The 22,795-nt window shown below is 42.4% G+C and overlaps 1 protein-coding gene and 1 long non-coding RNA gene across 5 annotated transcripts in view; one reads left to right on the top strand and one right to left on the bottom strand.

Moving 5' to 3' along the window:
• The window catches only part of LOC123771005 (uncharacterized), a 424,821-nt gene that overhangs the window by 236,703 nt on the left and 165,323 nt on the right, over positions 1-22,795 (top strand). The window lies entirely within an intron of this gene.
• On the bottom strand, positions 1,861-20,690 carry LOC138354972 (ribonucleoprotein PTB-binding 1-like). The gene is made up of 6 exons (XM_069309656.1): positions 20,324-20,690; positions 12,804-13,051; positions 12,312-12,494; positions 4,970-5,060; positions 3,963-4,471; positions 1,861-3,384 (listed from the first exon to the last, which is right to left on the bottom strand). Exons 1-6 carry the CDS (start codon positions 20,673-20,675, stop codon positions 2,437-2,439), a joined length of 2,331 nt encoding a protein of 776 aa, XP_069165757.1. The 5' UTR covers positions 20,676-20,690; the 3' UTR covers positions 1,861-2,436.

Here is a 22,795-nt window from a genome sequence, read left to right as displayed (position 1 = left end):
CGGCCCTTGCATAGTAGGCCAAGAACTGCATTCTGGCTACTAGGTACATCATTATATATATATATATATATATATATATATATATATATATATATATATATATATATATATATATATATATAAAATATAATATAATAACCAATATGCCAAGTTGCCCAATAAGTCCAATTTTCTTGAAAAATTAAGCTTTTCATTTATTGTTTTCATTTTGAATGACAAAGCTTTCCATTACAATATATATATATATTTTTTTTTTAGTCAAATCTAATAATATTGATATTTTACCAGATGTAACCTAAATTAAGTTAGTGATTCATGTACCAACTATAATAATATTGTTAGGAAAAAAACTAATTTGGAAATAAATGTTTGAAAATAACGAAAATCACTCTTGCTTGTTAGGCAAATCGAGCTTTGCATACTAGGCTAAGTAATGCACTTCTGGCTATTTTATATATATATATATATATATATATATATATATATATATATATATATATATATATATATATATATATATATATATATATATAAATGTATATATATATATGTTGGGAGCAGGTTTTCACTTTAACATGTTTCATCGAATATGACTGCATATTCCGTGTTGATTATTTTCTTGTTTATGATTCCATTCCTCTAGTATTCTTGTATCTTGGTTTAATTGGAAGAAGATTTCTCAGAATGTTATATTTGTTCAAGGTTGACTAAAATAGCAAAAACTTTCTCTATAATGTATTATACTTACTATATCATCGTTTTCTCAACGTTTCAGATCTACAAGATTCATTCTCATGTGAAGAATGAACCTTGTAGGTTCGAAACATTGTGTAAAATATAATGTGTAATACATTATACAGTAAGTTTTTGTCCTTTAATTCAACCTTAAATATAAAATTCTAAGAAATCTTCTTCCAATTAAACCAAGATACAAGAGACCTAGTTAGATAAAAGAACTAAACAGGAAAATAATCAACAAGAAATTAACACAGAATAACCTCAAAAGCCATAGTTACGCCACTTGAGAAAGTTGTAACTTGAATAGGTGGTCATTCCCCATTGAGTATGATTGGTACACTCATCTTGCCATGCACCAACTGATTGACATAAGTGCATTTTATATAAGTTACTTCCACTCAAGTGACTGAAACCATATAAGTAATGCCTCAATGCTTATGAGTAATCTCACACACACACACACACACACAAACACACACACACACACACACACCTGTGACCTAATGCCCTCAACTGTATGGCATAGCAGTACATTGTAAATAGTGGGTGTATGCATAATATGGTAACGGTACCTTGTATACTTCTGAACAAACGCCGAACTGAGGGATAATATAAGAGCTTCCCACAATTAAAAATTAACAGTCGATAGCTATAAAGCTTACAAAACACTTTAATGTTTGTCAAACAAGCTCCTGGCCGGCAACCAACAGACTTCAGTGTATACAAGTGCTCCCGTTCAGTCACCTTTAGTACACTAGTATGAAAATAAGATTTCATAGAAAACCTCTCATCAGAAATTCGATATTCACAAATTGTCTGAATAAATTAAAAAGCAGCTAAATTATTGACTAACCTTGCTCTGAAAGGCACTTTGTTTTGTGTAAGTTGAACTGTCTACACCGGAGCTGAATGAAGGTTTTGATATACAGTACTGTACTGTACTGTACTGTAGAGGATATGCAGAACTTTTTAAATTCTTTGAATTTATCTTGAACTGCACATCATACCTTGATTATATACTGAACTGTGTATGTGTGTATATATATAATATATATATATATATATATATATATATATATATATATATATATATATATATATATATATATATATATATATATATATATATATATAGTTTTTAAACATAATCGTATATGTAGATTTATATACTTAACTCTCTGTGTTGACTTTTATAGAGTTGTATATATACTTAACACTCAAATTTATAATTTGTTATACAGTGAACTGTACAACTGGTATCCAACTATAATGCCGATAATCTCAGCTGCTTATCCTGCTATACACCTGTTTATAATGCTCTTAAATATAATCATGAAACTAAACAGTATTTATAAGTTCCCAATATACTTTGCGAGTTTTCAAAAAACAACTAACTAGAATGCCTCTAAAAAGCCCGTCACTGTTGTCCCTAACCCTTGTCTTCATTAAGCTGGTCCCAACATGTATCAAAACTGTGGGCGTATTCTGTGGATGTCAGAGCGACAGCTTTTCGTCTGTTGCACCCACCAAGGACGCCTTACACTCTTCAATCTAAAGCACAGAATAATGCAACACGTCTGTATATTTCAACTGGAAGATACCCTCTAAGAGCTATGTAATACCATGTCGTTGAGTCAGTGTTAGTGTGAATATGTGTGTGTGTATGTTTGCACAGTGTGCGAGGTGTGGACAATGTTCTCAGTGCTTCTTCATTTTCTTGGTGAGGTAAGAGTCTGCATAGTGGCCACCGATGCCCTGGGAGTGCTGCCCCACATAGCCATTCTCTGGGCTGGGCTCTGGAGATGGCAGAATGTGGTTGGACTTGCGCTTCTGACCGATGGGTGTGCTGTAACCAGGGGGACCGAAGTTGTGCTGGGGTGGCCCCATGCTTTTGGCTGGAGTTAAATATAAGGGATTGATGAGACGGGGATGGTGGGAAAGGGCAGCTGGGTGAAGGATAGGTGGTTGGATGAGGGTGGGTGGAGGAGCCATGGGTGGGGGAGACCAGGTGGTGGTCACACGGGACGAAACAGGTGAGGCAAACAGGAAAGCTGGGGCAGAAGATATTGGTGGGGGAGGTGGAGGCTGCTCCAAGGAGGGGGGTCCAAGGTGAGGAGGCTGTTCAATAGATGGGGGTGCCAGATGTGGAGGAAGGAATGTAGGGGCATGGTCATGGCGGAGGGGTCCTTCACCCAGGAGAGCAGCTTTGGGGCCCTGGCCAGCAGCTGTCAGCAACATGGACATCAGGGGATTTGTGGGATACATAGGTGGTGGAGCGGTGGTGGTAATGTGGGTGTGAGGAAGCATGGAAGCTGCAGTAACCATAGGTAGTTGTCCAACAGAAATGGGAGGGGGAGGGGGTGCTTGCTGCTGTTGTTGCTGCTGCTGTTGCTGCTGCTGTTCCATTGGAGTGAGGGTCCCCAGAAGCTGTTGCAGACTGTGGGCATTTGACAACAGTGTGGAGATGGTTCCCTGCAAATCGTCCTTGTTGGATTTGATGTTGTTAAGACCAGGCAGACTAGTCAAAAGACCAGAAAGTAGGGGGGCCAATCCCCCCTCACACTCCCCACCACCTGAGCTCGCACCTCCTTCATCCCATGAACCTCCACTATAGTTTCCCGATGCCGGTGTCGGAAGTAACGGTGTCTGTAATCAATGTTTTATTAGTGAACGATACGAGCAATATCAAAATGTGTTAAAAGATTATAATACAGTACTTTACTTATATGTAGTTGCTAATCCAACCTGTCTTCTTAAAAATAAAGTCGCTTTTGGCCGTTTGCCCGTATGGCCGAAAGTGGACGTAATTTGAAAATGAAAAAACAATGAAAATAAATTTGGGATTTTTTTTTTCAACAACAGTAAGTTAAGGGTCCTCTGATAGGTTAGGTGGGCTGGAAATTCTCAAAGTTTCAAAACGTTATGAAAAACGTTAATGGAAAGTTACCTTTTCTAACCTTACCGAGTAAGCCAGACGACTCAAACAGAAAACGGAACAGTACGTCACTTTTGTGAGTCGATTTCATTTAAAATTACGTCCAAATTTGGCCATAGCGCGCATACGAGCGAAAAGTGACGTTATTTTTAAAGAGGACGGGTTGGCTAATCACACACTGTCCTCAGATTTAACTGAAGATAGTAATTCTTTTTAGGTAACATTATATTGAACATATTTGGAATAATGCAGGTACAAAACAGTGTGTAAAGTCAGTTTTGCAACTTACCTTTGTAGGTTTACTAACACCGTTCTTACTATAGCCATTCCTATAGTTGTTCTTGGTAGGGGTGGTGGAATTGCTGTTGGCATTATTGTTGTTCTTTGAGTAGCCATTCCTGGGGTCTGTACCATGGGGTGGTGTTTGTGGATCTCCCTGCTGCACCAGTTGTTGTAGCAGGTTCAGCACTTGTGGGCTGGCAAGTAGATTATTATTTGAAACACACTGTGCCTGTTGTTGTTGTATCTGCTGCTGTTGCTGTTGCTGCTGCTGCATCTGCATCTGTGCCGCCAGGAGAATAACAAGAGCGGCCTGGGCATTGCTATTGAGGCCATTGTTTGATGTGGGAGATGCAGGTGGAGGTGGTGGGTGCGTGGGTACATGAGTCTGAGGGCGGACTGGAGGCGGTGGTCTCTGGCACCTGGGAGGTCCTGGAGGTGGAGGGGTTGGCCCTTCACCTCTCCCACCGCCCAGACTCTGGATCTGTGTCAAGATGATGTTCTGCAGGCTGGTCGCGACTGTTGTGACAAGGGACATAATTATGTTCACTCCTGCACTAATGTATATCAGACATTCATGGTTTTAATAAATATTGAATTAAATAAACTGTTTAATTATGTATACTGACAATAAGTACCGTCACATATTCTCACTCTCTCTCAGATTGGAAACGTAACAAATTATCTTTCTTAAGGATCAGTCCTAGGACTTCATTGAATGTTATTGACCCAACCACAGGTGTAGACTTCAACATGTCAGTGTTTGTGAATTATGCAATACTGTATTAATAAAAAAGTCAAGAAAGAGAAACACTTTAGACCCACTCCAAGATCATCTAGATAGACTGCCGAGTTGGTCAAAGAAATGTATTCTGGGTTTCAATACCATTAAGCTTTACTATAGATTCTATCACATTTTAAATGTTAGTAAACACATTACCACACTACCCCCTTTGGATACAATCACCACCATCGAGTGCAGGTACTCCAACGAAAAAATGGTGGTATTGTACTCACATGCTGGGTTGTGCTTGGTTAGGTTCTGGAGTTGTGAGAACACCTTGTTGGCTGGCGGCTCGGGAAGGAGGGCAGACTTCTTTTTGAGACCCTGTAAAGTATACGATACTGATGTTTTTTGCATTTTAAGTTTGCAGTGGCAGAGAAGGGTAGGATTTGTGTAGATAAGATTTTCGGTGATGTACTGTAGAGTGGGGCTGCAAAATCTATTGGCAGATTTGTTTATGAGAGAAGAGATATTTGTTATGCAGTTGCAGAGTTCTATGTTTTGTGGACCTCCTTTTGTTGGATTCCATGGGATTACTTATACTGTTTTATTAAATGTCTTGTTGAAAGATTTATGCTAATTTAATTAGTGTTTTGTCTCAAATAACCTGAGATTAATAACGGAGTAAAGTGCTTGTAATTATTTAGCATTAGTTTTGGTAATAATTCAGAGACATTTGAGATAAACTGCAATGTTTAGGATTTGCCTGGAAATTATTTAGGTAAATTTAACAATTAGTATACTCTGCATTAACTTAATTTGTTTAGGAGAGAGATGTCAACTTACTTGGAATTCACTGAGGAACTGCTTAAAGTTAATAGAGAATTACAGGAATACTTTCGAATTATTTACATAATAGTGTAACTTTATATTCCTCAAGGGTTTCATTGCAATATGCCGAAGAAAAATCCTTGAGAAACATTTTGGGGACTGTATATAAATTAATATCAATACTATACAGGATTTATGGATTAATGGATGGATTAATTATAGCATTTCAAAAACAATTACCATATGCAAGGAAATGGAGTGATTATTTGTATGTGCCACACAAACATGTGTATGTGTATTTACAATTTGTGTCTGTAGACACAAATTGTAAATACACATTACACTTGTGTGGCGCACACAGACACGCATGTATGTTTATCATTTGTGCTTGCAGAATAGAGCTGCTAGCTTTTAGACCCCGTTAGGGGCTTAGCGTCCCGCGGCCCGGTCCTCGACCAGGCCTCCTTTTTGTTACACACCCCCAGGAAGCAGCCCGTAGCAGCTGTCTAACTCCTAGGTACCTATTTACTGCTAGGTAACAGGGGCTTCATGGTGAAAGAAACTTTTTGCCCATTTGTGTCCACCTCCACTGGGGATCGAACCGGAACCTCAGGACTACGAATCCGAAGCGCTGTCCACTCAGCTGTCAGGCGCCCGTACCTCAGTTTTCGAATTTAATCCGTTCCTGAAGACAGTTCATAACCCAAAAATTCGTAAACCGAAGCGAATTTCCCCACAAGAAATAATGGGAAATGAATTAATCCGTTCCTGACTCCCCCCAAAAATTAACTTCAAAGTAAATTTTATACCCAATTTACCCAAATCTTCACTAAAAAAGTATGCAAAAGTTATTACTTACCTTTACTGATGAATCCTGTTGGCGTATGGAAATGGTAAGGAGGGAGAGTTACTGTTTGGAAGGGGAATGAGCCCTTCCATTATAACATCAGGCAGTGAGGACTTCTCTGGGGTGCACTCTCTGGCACATTTTGCCTGCATACCACTAGGACCTGCTACTGGCTCACTGCTTGATTTTCTCATTGTTTTTCTTGATTGTTTTTCCCTTCTTTGTAACATTTGTCTGTAGTGAGACATCACATTGTCAGTAATAAAATCAATGCAACGGCCTGCTAAAGCTTTATCTCTGTGATTCTTTTCAGCAAAACTTTGCAGTTCTTCCCATACTGCACACATTTTCTAAATTTTTGAGGAAGGGACATCCTCTACTGCCTCCTCCTCCTCCTCCCCTGAAGATCTGTTATACTGCCTAGCTAGTTCAACAACACGTGTACCATTTTCATGTTTACAAATGATCTCTTGTTTTACCTCTATGGTCATTCTCACATGTGTTTTCTTGCCTTGAAACTTATCACTGGCTTTCTTGGGACCCATGGCGAGATATATAATAACAACTTTTATGTTCAAATAGCCAAAAATCCGAAAAACTGTAAATCCTTGTAAAGAATTCAGACGGGATAGTCACAAGGCGGGAGGCACTGGGAAACTGAGGTGCGATCGCCGTGCCACCACGCCATACGCATATCAACAGACTCGTGTCCCGAGGTAAAGTTCGTAACCCAATTCAAATTTTCCGAAGAAATCCGGCACATAACCCGAAAAGTTCGTAAAGAGGAGCATTCGTAAACCGAGGTACCACTGTACACATGTTTTTGTAAAAAACACATTCCCAGGATGCAGCATGTAGCAACTGCCTAACTTTCATTCGTGTGTCTGCTGGATTTCGACCTTTTCTAGTTTGGTTTTATGCTTTTTCAAATGCGGATTCCATGCTGGGGCTACATTATGAAAAGTGGGTCTCGCAAAGTGTGTATATAGAGTCCAGTTGGCGTTAGTCTGTTAACATGTGCCTCTGGAGAGATCTACTCGCAGATTTCTCATTTTCTGATGCAAACATACATCTATCTCGCCTTCATTTTGTATTGTTGTATGAGTTTTCTCCTATTCCTACCCTCATAACTTTGCATTTGTCCGTTTTAAAGATCTGTACTAATTTTTTTTAGACCACATACGGAGTGTGCCATGTCCGCTTTGCATGGTATCTCAGTCGCCTCTTTGTTCTCATTATTTTTGTTAGTTTTACAGTTGACTAGAACACATCTGGGAACATCCAGCGCATAGGTTCGAACCCCTCATCAAGGCCCTTGTGGATTTGTTCATTGCATCATCATAATTTCATTCCCTCTCAAGTCATCCACATTACTAAAACCTGGATAGCTCTAGTACCAACCCTTGTACTCCGCTCAAGACATTTGTGCTCCCAGCGTATGTAACCCACTAGCCTTGTAACTAAAGGAACCAGCAAAGAGTAATGTACGAGTATAAGGAAACTGGTGAATATCATTTAGGTCATCGCCAGTCATTAGGTAACTATTTCTGTGCAAAACATACAACTTGCATTGTAACTTCAGAATATGTTTTTGTCAGGATAGCTGCTGGCAAAATAGTCGTGTATATATATCCCATTAGACAGCAAAACTTGCAAATGACAAAAGCCTCTCACAAGCTCAAAGTGTTCGAGAGCCTTCATGTCACAGATATATCAGTGACATCTAGAAGCAACCGCTCCAAAACGTGGAGAAGTCAACACGAGGGAGAGAGGCGGGGCCCAGGAATCAGTGACCACCGTCTCACCAAGAGCTCGGCCAAGCACCGGGTGCAAGAGAATGCAGTGTGGCATTAACATGCAAATATCCGGCCATATTTGCTTACCCGCAGCCGACCTCACAGTTATTGAGATAAAAGAGGAGCAGCCGCACACCCAGATAATTTTTGTGGTGGGAATAAGATCACTACGGAAGTTTCTAGAGGCATCAAGTGTAAAGCATTTGAGGACATTGTAGAGACACCAGGATCATGTTGGCGCCAAGAGCAACATGATCTTGTTGCTCAACATGATTCAGATTGCTGAAATAGAAGGAATACGAAGAACATATACGGCATATATAGACGCAATAAAGTACCTAAATTATTGGGATCGTCTCAAAGCTCTCCAAATGTACTCACTAGAAAGGAGACGAGATACCAAATAATATACACATGGAAAATACTGGAGGACCAGGTCCCAAATCTACAGAGGTACCATAGGCACAATCAAAGAACACTGTATAAACATCAGAGGTCCGCGGTTGTTCAACGTCCTCCCAGCGACTATAAGAAATATTGCCGGAACAACCGTGGACATCTTCAAGAGAAAACTGGACTGTTTTCTAAAAAAACGTGCCGGACCAACCGGGCTGTGGTGGGTATGTGGGCCTGCGGGTCGCTCCGAGCAACAGCCTGGTGGACCAAACTCTCACAAGTCAAGGCTGGCCTCGGGCCGGGCTTGGAGTAGAAGAACTCCCAGAACCCCATCAAGCAGGTAAAAGGATTAGCCCAGAGAGAATAGGGCTAGCAAAAGCAACCAGGTTACCCTTTAGAGGAGGATTATCACTAGGAAATTACCTCTTTAGAACCATGTTCCCATTAGCTTATAATAATAATAATAATTCGCATATAATCCACCTAATGATGGAAATATGTCTTCTTATCTCACTTGGTCAGTTTGGTTGTGATCCTTGGTCTGTTGTGATCACAGACCCAAGATTGGTCTGTTGTGATCACAGACCCAAGATTGGGCTGTGGAACTCATAAACAATCTTCTGCCCCGTAGATTGAGAGATGCAACAACAACCCCTACTAGAGGCCACATAGAGGTGAAAGGGCAGAAGGTGAACGTAAAACGAGAAAACCTCACCCAAAAGATTGTAAGAATTGCCTCTATATTCACCTGATTTTAATGTGTTATTACACTATGACCACATTTAAGTGTGTGTCAGGTTACCTACAAGAGAAAACTGGATAAGCACCTCCAAAGGATACCTGATCAACCAGGCTGTGACTCATACGTCAGGCTGCGAGCAGCCGAGTCCAATAGTCTGGTCCAGCAACCAGGAGGCCTGGTCGACGACCGGGCCGCGGGGACGCTGAGCCCTGGAAGCACCTCAAGGTGCTTCCTTGAGGTGTAAAGTAACCCATAGGAAAGGTGTGTGGGTTGGTTTCAGGGCAACAAAGTGACAGCATCGACGTCACATCAACAGCTTTGTAGGTAACAGCGTTGCTGAAGTTAGAATTAAAGTCATTCCACAAGTTAAAATATTTTTTTTTATCCCGCTGGAAATTACGATTCTCGTGCAATCATTACTCTCAAGCTGCTGACAAGCAGAGTAATGAGCGCAATTTTTGCCGTGTGTATGTGTGAAGGCTTTTGAAAAATCGTAAGTGGGGTGTTTACAGTGAGGCCGACGACCTGACCTTGTTACAGAGGCGACGACCTGACCTTTGTTACAGAGGCGACGACCTGACCTTTGTTACAGAGGCGACGACCTGACCTTTGTTACAGAGGCGACGACCTGACCATGTTACAGGTTATGTGGTGAGAAAATGGTCCCAATTCAGTGCTATTCTTTTTATCCAGATGGCTGATGAAAGAGATATGAATGAATTTAAACTGACCCAGCAACTATAGTCAACATTCGACGTTATAGGTCTGATCTCTCAACACTAGAGGACTGATACGTGTATGAGAGATTTGCAACCCATCCTCCTGAAATGAAAGTACTTCCAATGTGTAGTGATGGACCGCCAGTACATCACTTTCTGTACTATATCAAGTTTGAAAAAATAAAGCTAAAAGCAAAACTTAAATATTCCGAAGCCTAATATAGCACATAAATGTACTATATTAGGCCTAAGATAGCGTCTGTTAGGCCTAGGATTGCTAAGAAAGGTTAGGTTAGGTCTTATATTTATGTTACTGACGTATGAATCACAGCCTGGCGATGAATCACAGCCTGGTGATGAATCACAGTCACCATCAAATCGCCACACCCCCACCCGGTCTCCGCCACACCACCACCAGGTCTCCATCACACCACCACCAGGTCTCCGTCACACCACCTCGTCTCCAGGCCAAACCATCAGATAGATGTCTCCATCGTTTTCCTTCCAAAGCAGTGACTAGGATAAAGGAGTTCATATATATGGTAATGGTCAACAAAAGAGAAGGATCGGAGGGAGGACCGGTAGGTAGGTAGGGCTCGGAGGGAGACCCTGGAGGGAGGCCCTGGAGGGAGACCCTGGAGGGAGGCCCTGGAGGGAGACCCTGGAGGGAGAGCCTGGAGGGGGACCCTGGAGGGGGAGGCGTGGAGGGAAGGTCTGAAGGTCTGGAGGGAAGGTCTGGAAGGAAGGTCTCACTACTCTACGCCGACATTCACATTATCCTCTGACTACTGAACGGTTCATTAAAAAATCTAAGAAAACAATATTAAGTACTAAGAAGGATATTCCAAAGAATCTAAATTGCTAAAAGAAAAAGAAAAGAGTGTGGAGAGAGAGAAACAGATACGTGTAGTGACCGCACACAAACTATGAAATATGCTATCAGGGGCTAGCAGTGTGGGATGGAGCTCAAAGCCTCACTGTCACAGATAACAAAAAAAAAAAAAAAATCCCATCTTTTTTTCTTGAGTACAAAATTGGATTAAAGACTAGTACCAAAATGAGCGCACATCGTAATACAAAATGTCTTCATGAGCAGTCCCAGTCGCGAAGTGGTAACACCTTCTCCTTGCGTTTCGAGAGCCCTTTGGCCGGGGTTCGTATCCTGGCCGGGGAGGATTTACTGGGCGTCAATCCTTAACTGTAGCCTCTGTTCACCCAGCAGTGAATGGGTACCTGGTTGTTGAACGATTTGGCGGGTCGTATTCCGGGAAAAAAATTGTATTAAGAACTTGCCCGAAATGCTATGCGTGTTAGTGGCTGTTCAAGAATGTAAGAACTCCTGTATATATGTATGTATGTATGTATATATATGTATATATATATATATATATATATATATATATATATATATATATATATATATATATATATATATATATATATATAATATGTCGTACCTAGTAGCCAGAACGCACTTCTCAGCCTACTATGCAAGGCCCAATTTGCCTAATAAGCTTAGTTTTCATGAATTAATTGTTTTTCGACTTCCTAACCTAACTTTTTCGGCTACCTAACCTATAAAGATAGGTTAGGTTAGGTTAGGTAGGGTTGGTTAGGTTCGGTCATATATCTACGTTAATTTTAACTCCAATAAAAAAAAATTGACCTCATACATAATGAAATAGGTAGCTTTATCATTTCATAAGAAAAAATTAGAGAAAATATATTAATTCAGGAAAACTTGGCTTATTAAACAAATCGGCCCCTGCATAGTAGGCCGAGAAGTGCGTTCTGGCTACTAGGTACGACATATATATATATAATATATATATATATATATATATATATATATATATATATATATATATATATATATATATATATGTATGTATATGTATAAACACATATATAATTAATAACACCGAACTTTAAGCTTGAGCAACTAGTTAAGAGTATAATTTATTACCATCATATTAATATAAGAATTGAATTGAACTATCAGGGGAAAACGCCAAGCCATTACAGTTATATAACATTTGGAAGGGAACAGGATTTGGGATGGGTCGGGGGAAAGGAATGGTGGCCAACCATTTGGACGGTCGGGAATTGAATGCCGACCTGCATGAAGCGAGACCGTTGCTCTACCGAACAGTTACTAACCGGGTCGTTGAGGATGCGAGACCGTTGCTCTACCGAACAGTTACTAACCGGGTCGTTGAGGAAGCGAGACCGTTGCTCTACCGAACAGTTACTGACAGGGTCGTTGAGGAAGCGAGACCGTTGCTCTACCGAACAGTTACTAACCGGGTCGTTGAGGATCTTCATGTAGATGTTGATGGCCCTGACCCCTGGAATACAGTACTGGACGCGGATGCTGTGGCCACGAAGCTTGTAGTTGTTGAGTGTGGCCTGGGTTTCTTCGGCGTCTTCGGCGTCGATGAACTCAACCAGCCCCCAGTCCTGCAGCGCCCCGTTACGCATTGCGATCTGTGGGGGCGGACGGCAAACACATCAGTTGAATTCCACTCTTCCAAAAGTGAGTTCAAGCAAATTTAACCTCATCAAGTACAGTAGTAAAATTAGACTTCAAAGACGATAAAGAGGGAGGAAATCCGCAATACGTTAACTACTGCTAGAAAACATTAGATGAATACTTGCTAGTCAATAATTACAACTCTCTCATAACACTAGAGACCGTTCCCGTCTTAAAAGTCCGTGGAAGGCATACCACCATAACTGAAGACACTTTCCTCCTCAATGAACATATCTTCCTTGCGGCTTTGAACGCCTACTAACCTGGCAATATGGTGGATTGGTGACCTTACTGAAGACTCTCCTGAATTCGCCCATGTCCCTGTAGTCCTTGGGAAGGTGGTCGACGTAGAGGCAGGCGGAGTGGAGGGAGGCGAAGGTGACGTGACTGGGGTCCAGCCAGTCGCAGACCAGCACGGTGTCCCGGAGCTCCCGCCCATCTAGCACCGATTTCGCCTGAAGTGCCACTTCCTTTGTTACGTATTCGATGAAGCCATAGCCTTTGCTCTCTCCTGCACACCGGTACACATGATTTTAATGCAATGTTAGTGATCATAAAGGTGATTACAGGAATAATATTTGTAATGTTATTGCTGCTGCTATTGTTGACCAGACCACACACTAGAAGGTGAAGGGACGACGAGGTATCGGTTTGTCCTGGACCATTCTCAAGTCGATTGTCGTCCCTTCACCTTCTAGTGTGTGGTCTGGTCAACATACTTCAGCCACGTTATTGTGACTCATCGCCTGCTGCTATTACTACCACATTAGGCTGCTACTATTATTACTTCAATCATTAAGTGTAATAACAGTAATATTATAATAATATTAATAAAGAGGTCAAGAATTGCAATTAAAAATAAAATCATTCTTTCCTATTCCATGTGCTCAAGGTATCACCTAAAATGTAACGAAATATATTACAGAAAAATCCATCTAAAGAAAGACTTTCCAGCCCAACAACTTTAGCACAAAGCGACGAGCAATCCCCAACGTCAGATAGGATTAGTTCCCCCCGGGGCACCGAAAGGAGTGGGGGGCGGGGGGGACGGAGGGCCCAATATCGCCCCAATCGTTTTTCAAGTCTGAAAAAAATTATCCGCTCCAGCTTTCTCAACTTATCGTCTGGAAACGAGCGAAAACAAATGGATCCCTACTGGGATACCCAATTACCAAAATAGTTCTCTCAAGAAACAAAGACGAACGCTAGTGCTTTTTCAACATCACAAGAGAAACAATGAAGGGTATAGACTGAACTGTCGTCACGGGTGAGCCAGAAGGCCAGAGGGAGGGAGCGTCTGGCTCTCTTACAATGTTGCCCGGGACTTTCATAACTCACTAAACCCCGTGGCATATATTTGCATATTCAAAATGGCCAGTAGAGCTCAGGAAATACGAAGTTATACTGCATAACAGTTTTACCAACGAGACACAAGACAGAGAGGAGAGGGGAGGAGACACACACATAAAAGGGGTAGGGGGGGGGGAAGAAAAGGATGAAAACTATAGAGGGAAACGATAGGTGAGAAAGGGGTGAAAAGGGAAGAAGGGGAAAAAGGGGGGAAGAACAAGAAAGAACAGCGTAAAAAAAAGATAGCAAGGAAGTGGAGAAACAGCTATAAGAGACAAGGGGAACACAGAGACAGGTGAAGTGACAGCAACAGCGATGACCTAATATGAGCCTAATAATAGTCTCATATTAGGTCATTGTTTCATACAAAGACAGGAAAGTCTCCATTATTACTTTTCATTTTTCTAAGTGTTTTTTCTGAACCATAAAAGATCGATAACGCGTGATGCTTCTTTAATTCTAACGATAATAGTCAACACCCGCTTGAGAGTGCTACATCGTTCTCTCTCTCTTGTTCATCTTAAACGAAGTAAAAAAAGTTCTTTAATAGCAGAATAAAGTAAAACTAATGTTCTCACCATCGTCCTAAGGACCCGAGCTCAATTCCCGGACGAGGCAGAAACAAATGGACAGTTTCATTCACCTGATGCCCCTTTATTTATTTCACCCTGATGTATTTTGGAGTTAGACAGCTGCTGTGGGGGCTGCTTCCTGGGAGTGTGTGTGTGTGTGTGTGTGTGAGAGTGTATGTTAGACAATTTATCCTCCTGGTTATACAGTTCCTATTTAGTTCCTAGTTAACGATCGTTAATAATCAGAATTCGTACGTTCTTAGTTTTTAGACATAAATATACTGACTAGTAAAGAATTCTTTTCATATAAATGAAGCACAAATATTCAAACAAAAAAACAAACAAATATTCCTAGGCCTAATATAGCACACATATGAACTATATTAGGCCTCGGATATCGTGTATTAGGCCTAGGGAGGTTAGGATAGGTTAATTTAGTTTGTCAAATCAACACAATCTTGAGGTTATCTTGAGATTGTGCAAGTACAAGTGCAAGAAGTACTTGCACTTGTGTACTTTTATACTTTTACTTTTGTACTTTTGTACTTGTGCAAGCACAAGTACAAAAAATTTAATCTGAGATCACAAAAGATGAGGTACAGAGACATCTGCTACAACACTGCACGACAAAGGCTGTTGAAGCAAGCATAATCTCACCACGACTACAAAAAGATGGTGCAGAAGCACGGTGCCTGCTGCTTTCGATAGTGTATAATGTTATTGTAAAGTTGGAAGGCAGCCACTACAGAACCAATATACATGAGACATACAGGAGCCACTCAACTAGGCCAGTGTTCCTTACTTGCATACCATGTGAGGTGATGGGAAAGATCGTGAAGAGTCTAGTAGCATTTCTAGAGAGAAGAGACTATGTAAACCTCCACACAGCACAGTTTTTTTTTGTTAATTCTTGAGTGAACAATTTAAGTCGATTTCCATGACCGATTATAGGAAATCAGACGAGAGAGAGAAGGGTGGGACACACAGAAGGCCAGTAATCAGTAGTCTGGAACCCTTGTCTTGAACAAATAACAAGAAATTCGAGAGTTTAGTCAGTTTAGTCATTTATTATGCACCCCATACCCATCCCATGGACGGTGGTAGAAGGCGTTACTAAGGCACATAATGGGTTCAGGAACTGAACCCTAAAGTTCATTTAACTAAACAAGTAGTTAATTGAATCATCGAACATCTTATGATATTACCTACCTACCATGTGGTGCTTCCGAGAATCAACATTCCCGTGGGCCTCGTCTGTGCCTGGTCTCTGACTAGTCTCTGACTAGACCTCCTGGCTGGTCGTCTGCTCAACCAGGCTGTTACCTGGAGATAGTCCCAAGAGTTCTTCTTTCCCCAAGTCCGAACTGGGACCAGGCTTGACTTGTAATAATTTGGTCCAACAGGCTGTTGCTTGAAGTGGCCCGCAAGCCCACATCCACTACAACCTGGTTGGTCCGGAACTTCTTGCGAGAACTTATCTAAATGGTTCTTAAAGACATCAACTTTTGTGGCAATATTTCTAATGTTTGCTGAGAGGGTGTTGAACAGCCATGGACCTCTGATGTTCCTCACTGGTTTTATTCTGCACTTCCTATCTTTCGCTCTTTTATGTTATTTTGATGCACAAACTGGGACACGGCTGCTCGCAGCCTGACGTATAACTCACAGCATGTGATCAGGTTTGGAAGTGTTTATGAGTTCTCTCTTAAACACCGTTTGAGGTCGGCCAGTTATGCATCTTATTCGTAGAGGGAGAGTGTTGAAAGGTCTTAGGCTCTTGGTGTTGATAGTTTTCTCTCAGCATACCTATTGCACCTCGACATTTCAATTAGATTATTTTGCACATCCTGCCATGCACTAGTTTCATGTGATGTTATTTCCGTGTGCAGATTCGGAACCAGTCCCTCTAATATTTTCCGTTTGTAAATTATTATGTATCTCTCTTGCCTGCACTTTTGAGAAGTGCTAGACTTAAAAAGATTAAGAACTTTTTAGGAACTTTTCCTAATCTTTTTTTAAAGATTAGGAACTAGGAATCAGTTCCTAATAATGTCCGTTACACAATTTGTATAATATACATCTATAAAGGTTTGCCACAAAGTCGGTCCCAGGCCAGAGAAAGCTGGGATATGGTTGAAGGAACTCAACCTCATGTCGCTACAAAAATAATATAAAAAAGAAACAAAGAATCTGATCAATATTCACGATACCTCAGTGATATTGACTAAGCGGAAAAGGACAGAATGTTAAGCACGAGAGAGAACAACGAATTTCCCAGCAGTGGCAAATGAGTGTTAAAATTAACTAATGAATAAAAAGAGAACTTTTGTGTGTGTACTCGAGGTATTAGCTCTTGGACCCCGCCTTTCTTACCGATTTATTTTTTCCTCTATGTCTGCTACATATAATTCATTCTCTCTCTCTCTCTCTCTCTCTCTCTCTCTCTCTCTCTCTCTCTCTCTCTCTCTCTCTCTCTCTCTCTCTCTCTCTCTCTCTCTCTCTCTCACTCACTCACTCACTCACTCACTCACTCACTCCTCTCTCTCTCTCTCTCTCTCTCTCTCTCTCTCTCTCTCTCTCTCTCTCTCTCTCTCTCTCTCTCTCTCTCTCTCTCTCTCTCTCACACACACACACACACATATATCCCCAGGAAGTAGTCGTAGCTCCCAGCTATCTATTTACTGCTAGAGTGAACAAACGCATCAGGCGAAAGAAACTCTGCCCGTTTATTTCTGCCTCGGCCGGGAGTTGAACCCGGCCCCTTAGGACTACGACACTCGAGCGCTGTTGACTCAGCCACGAGGCCTTTGTGTGTGTAATCACCTAGTTGCGCTTGCGGGGGTTAAGCTCTGGTTCTTTGGTCCCGCCTCTCAACCGTCAATCAACTGATGTACAGGTGTGTTTGTGTGTATTCACCCAGTTGTATTCACCTAGTTGTGCTTGCGGGGGTTGAGCTCTGCTCTTTAGGCTCACCTCTCAACTGTCAATCAACGATCACCTTTTTTTTTTTTTTTTTTTTTTTTTTGCCCCCCCCCCCCCCCCCACACACACACACATGAAGCAGCCCGTAACAGCTGTCTAACTCCCAGGTACCTATTTACTCCTTGGTAACAGGGAAAAGTGTGTGTGTACTCACCTAGTCTTACATGCGGGGGTTGAGCTGCAGCTCTTTGGTCCCGTCTCTCAACTGTCAATCTACTGGTGTACAGGTTCCTGAGCTCTATCATATCTATGTTTGAAAGTGTGTATGGAGTCAACCTCCACATCACTTCCTAATGCTTTTCATTTATTAACTACTCTGACACTGAAAAAGTTATTTCTAATATATCTGCGGCTCATTTAGGTACCCAGCTTCCACCTGTGTCCCCTTGTACTCACCTATTTGTGTCTGAAGGATCGAGCGTTGGCTCTTGGATCCCGCCTTTCTAGCCGCCGGTTGTATAAAGCAATGACCCTTTTCCTCAGTCATACATTATTCATAGCGTTATAACTGTGTGTGTGTGTGTGTGTGTGTGTGTGTGTGTGTGTGTGTGTGTGTGTGTGTGTGTGTGTGTGTGTGTGTGTGAGTGAGTGAGAGCAGGAGTAAGTTGAATGTGAAAGCCTCCCTCCATACATGATATCAAATATTGATATAAAAGTACGAGGCACTATACCAGAATATTGACGACGAAGGCGGGGCCAAGGAGCTGCGGCTCAACACTCACAAGACATTGTAGAGGAACAATACACATGGCCAGTTAGCTCATGAATGATTACATTATGGACAACCCCACACCAGCCAGAGGGTGTGGGGGGGGGGAAGGATGTTGACTCAATATCCTCAGTTAATGTCGCTAGATGGCTGAGTTATGAGGAGAAGACATACACACCCGGTCTAGATATAACTTTGTTACAAAGAGTGGAGGATGGCATTGCCCCCGAGGGCAAGTAGTTACACGCCAGAGAAATGTGTGCCAGAGAATCATTTTGAGCAGACGAGGAGTCACAATAATGTGGCTGAAATATGTTGACCAAACCACACACTAGAAAGTGAAGGGACGACGACGTTTTGGTCCGTCCTGGACCATTCTCACAATCGACTTGAGAATGCTCTAGGACGGACCGAAACGTCGTCGTCCCTTCACTTTCTAGTGTGTGGTTTGGTCAACAATAATTTTGAGCTTGAGGAGGAATAAGGGACGGAGAAAACGTATTAACCGATTTATGTAGCAATATTTATCAATATCTTACATCTATTCTTGTAGTTACCTGTAGTTGGTTTCGAGAATTCTTCTATTCTCGAAGCCTATCCTTGGACCAGGCTTGTCTAGCGATAACTTGATGGGTCAGGCTGTTGCTTAAGCAGCTCGCAGGCCCTCATGTCCATTACAACCTGACTGGTTCGGTACTTCATGCAGACATTTCTTTAAATGCCTTTTGAAAACATTCCCTTTTGTTGCGACAGTTTTTTTTTTTTTTAATATATGGTGAAAGGTTGAAGAGCCGTGAGCCTCTGATATTCAACACAGTGTTCTCTGATTGGGCCTATGATATGTCTACTCTTCACCGGGTCTTTTCAGCAATTCCTACCACATCTTTCCCTTTATTAAGTTACTGTAGTGTATATATTTGGGACCTTCGAGAATCTTCCATGGATTTCTGATTTGTTGATCGTCTTGCTGGCTGAATGGTTGTACAGACTGTGTGGTTGACGGGGCTCTCACGATTTCCTAGATTCTTACTGGGCTGAATGTCTGGTTACCTGCTTGATGGGGTTCTGGGAGCTCTTCTACTCCCCCAAGCCCGGCCAGGCTTAGGCTGAGCCTGGCCTCGGGGAGCAGACAGGGAGCGCTGAGGTTGGCTGAGCTCCCTGTCTGGCTGCCTGCTTTCCTGGCACAGGTGGTATCTGCTCGCCCATCAGTACGAGGAGGTGAGTCGCCTTGGCCTTATCTTAATGGAGTCCTCAAACTTGTCCCGGACACCCCAGCACCCGGAGAATTAATGACGTGGTGATGGTGTTGATAGTATAGGGAGGCAGGGGGACGGCCTAATGGGTGAGGGAGCGGGTGACGCTAGGACAGATGGGGAGACGGGCAGTGAAAAGGGGGTGAGGGGTAGAGGGAAGTTGATGGAACTGAGAGAGCAACGCTAATGGTGTCATGTCAGGATTTGTTTTCAGGGACAATATTTACGACCGAGTGAAAATATATTCAAAACAAAAACGTCACACACTACACCACACCACACTATTAAGGTCAGGGTTAACAGGGCTGAAGTATGAGGGGACATTATCACAACATAGAAGATACTGAAGGGGAATTAAAAATGTGGAAAGGAACAGCCTCTTTACTGTAAGAGAAAGTAGAACGCGAGAGCATAAACTGGAAACGCAAATGTGTCGAAGAAATATAAGGAAGTTCCCGACCTCGGAGTAGAAGAACTCTCGAAACCCTCTCCAGGTATGGTCCAGGTATACCCTGCCATAAGTGGAACACCCTGAAAGAAGAAGTCGCAGAAGCCATCTTCATCCACAACTTTGTGGTCAGACTCGACAAAGAATTCAGACAGTGAGAACAGTTAAATTATTACGCAACAGGTACATTAAGACAAGCAGGTAAAACATAAAAATCTAGACAACACTTTCCCATAATCACTGATAGGTAAACACTGATAAATAAATTCACATCCCACCCATCACACACACACACACACACACACACACACACACACACACACACACACACACACACACACACACACACCACACACACACACACACCACACACACACACACACACACACCACACACACACACACACACCACACACACACACACACACACACAAACCACACACACACACACCAACCACACGACATCTCACCTGTCTTCTCTGAGCGCATGAGGAAGCAATAGGATACTTCGCCGAGGGAGCTCACGAGTCCACCGAACTCCTCTTCCGTGCAGTCGACGGGCAGCCTGGCCAAACACAGTAGCCCCTCCGTGTTGGAAGGAGAGATGGTGACCTTGTGACCCCGAAGTGTGTGATGGGTTGACCTGGCCCACGTCTCCAAGACCTCCGGCTCGGCTAGCAGCACCCGCGCTGACCCATTCGACTGCTGTAGCTGCACGCTGTGGACCAGGTACCCAGATAAAAGCTCCCGCACTTCCTGTAGGTGAGAAGAAGAAATGCAAGCGTCAGTAATAGATGGCGTGGGAGGACACGGATTAGACATAGTGTTGCCAGGGTGTATGGTGGATACAGTGTGTTGTGAGTGCACAGTACTTATTGAAACCATGTTCTCACTGTAGCGCGCACACTAACGTGCCCGGAGAAATAGTTTTAACGTTCAGATACGCAAACGTTTTACAACATTTTCAATGTATTAATTATGATATTTATCTTGCCTATTACCTGCAGTCATTGTCCCCAGGAGTCTAGAGATATTCGTTGAATATTTTATGTGATCATCCGTGCAAATTAGTTTTAATGATATGGTTCGTAATAGGTTTTCCCCTACCCCACCATCAAATGTGAGCCAATTACCAACACATCAATAGCTGTCAAGAGAAAAATTTACAAGTTAAAACATCTTTAATCAGCCGGGGTGCATCACCTTTTCCGATTTGACTGCTAGCACCAACAGCCTGACTGATACCTGGTTGATGGGGTTCTGGGAGTTCTTCTACTCCCCAAGCCCGGCCCAAGGCCAGGCTTGACTTGTGAGAGCTTGGTCCACCAGGCTGTTGCTTGGAGCGGCCCGCAGGCCCACATACCCACCACAGCCCGGTTGGTCCTGCACTTCTATTAGAAAAAATCTAATTTTCTTTTGAAGAGAAATTGTTCCACGGTTGTTCCCACAATATTTCTTATGCTCGCTGGGAGGATGTTGAACAACCGCGGACCTCTGATGTTTATACAGTGTTCTCTGATTGTGCCTATGTCACCTCTGCTCTTTACTGGTTGTATTCTACATTTTCTGCCATGTCGTTCACTCCAGTACGTTGATATTTTACTGTGTAGATTTGGGACTTGGCCCTCCAGTATTTTCCATGTGCATATTATTTGGTATCTCTCGTCTCCTTTCTGATGAGTACATTTGGAGAGCTTTGAGACGATCCCAATTTAGGTGCGAATATACATGAAGGACATCGAATGTTATTCAATTTTCAACCTTCAATCTCGAATATCGCATTTTGACGTCAAAATCCCCATCGGACAAAATATGATGTTCTATAAATCACAACAGCTCACAAACAAACACGTTTTCTATGCGTGGGTCGTTCTTTTAGGTTTGGTTAGGTTCAGGAGTTTTATTACACCGTTTTCTGTCCGTTGTGGTAAGTCGAGAGGACGGACTGCAGTTTTAACCGTAGTATAAATTACCATGTACTAAGCGGGTACAGTTCTAGCGCTGAAAACTCCCTTACAGCTTTGTAACAGTTTTATTATTTTTATTATAAAAGACATTTTGGTGAAATCTATCATAACAAAATCCATCCCAAATCCCAAATAAAAAAACTCGATCTTTTACCTCGAGTTTTATATATGACTTTGTATACACGCGCGCACGTGTGTGTGTGTGTGTGTGTGTGTGTGTGTGTGTGTGTATGTGTGTGTGTGTGTGTGTGTGTGTGTGTGTGTGTGTGTGTGTGTGTGTGTGTGTGTGTGTGTGTGTGTGTGTGTACTCACCTAGTTGTACTCACCTAGTTGTGTTTGCGGGGGTTGAGCTCTGGCTCTATGGTCCCGCCTCTCAACCGTCAATCAACAGGTGTACAGATTCCTGAGCCTATCGGGCTCTGTGTGTGTGTGTGTGTGTATGTGTGTGTGTGTGTGTGTGTGTGTGCGCGCGCGTGTGTGTGTGTGTGTGTGTGTGTGTGTGTGTGTGTGTGTGTGTGTGTGTGTGTGTGTATGTGTGTGTGTGTGTGTGTGTGTGCGCGCGTGTGTGTGTGTGTGTGTGTGTGTGCGCGTGTGCGTGTGTGTTGTCCAACATTCATCACAACTCTCCCGTTTGTACAAGAGAATGAAGGACTCATCACTGTTAAAATAAAAAATGATGAACGAGGCCAGCCATTCATTTAGTGGGTCATAATCCATTAAGACAAGCAATTAAAATGTTTATACTTTTATTCTGTGAGGACTGACAGTGTCATCCCGCCCGTAATGCGACCAGACGAGCGCTCACCCGAACACCACAACACTCACCAACAGTTTCCATTTCTAACCCTTAATGGTGGGAAACCCGAATGGGATTTGGAATGGGGCGACTGGAATTGACTCTGGCACTTGGGGAAAGATATAGCGTGGCGAAGCGAAAGCAATGGATTAGGTAACACTAGGAATAAACTCGCCCAG

Source organism: Procambarus clarkii, chromosome 65, assembly GCF_040958095.1.
Source record: "Procambarus clarkii isolate CNS0578487 chromosome 65, FALCON_Pclarkii_2.0, whole genome shotgun sequence".
Lineage (NCBI taxonomy): Eukaryota > Metazoa > Arthropoda > Malacostraca > Decapoda > Cambaridae > Procambarus > Procambarus clarkii.
Note: the sequence above shows the minus strand (reverse complement) of the source record. Positions and strands in the feature narration are given on the sequence as shown.

Coding starts and splice junctions, on each gene's coding strand:
- LOC138354972 (XM_069309656.1), bottom strand. CDS start 20,675: ATGTCTAATCCGTGTCCTCCCACGCCATCTATTACTGACGCTTGCATT. Junction 12,495..12,803: donor CCAATCCACCATATTGCCAG/GTTAGTAGGCGT, acceptor CCGCCCCCACAG/ATCGCAATGCGTAACGGGGC. Junction 5,061..12,311: donor TGAAGATCCTCAACGACCCG/GTTAGTAACTGT, acceptor TATACTTTACAG/GGTCTCAAAAAGAAGTCTGC.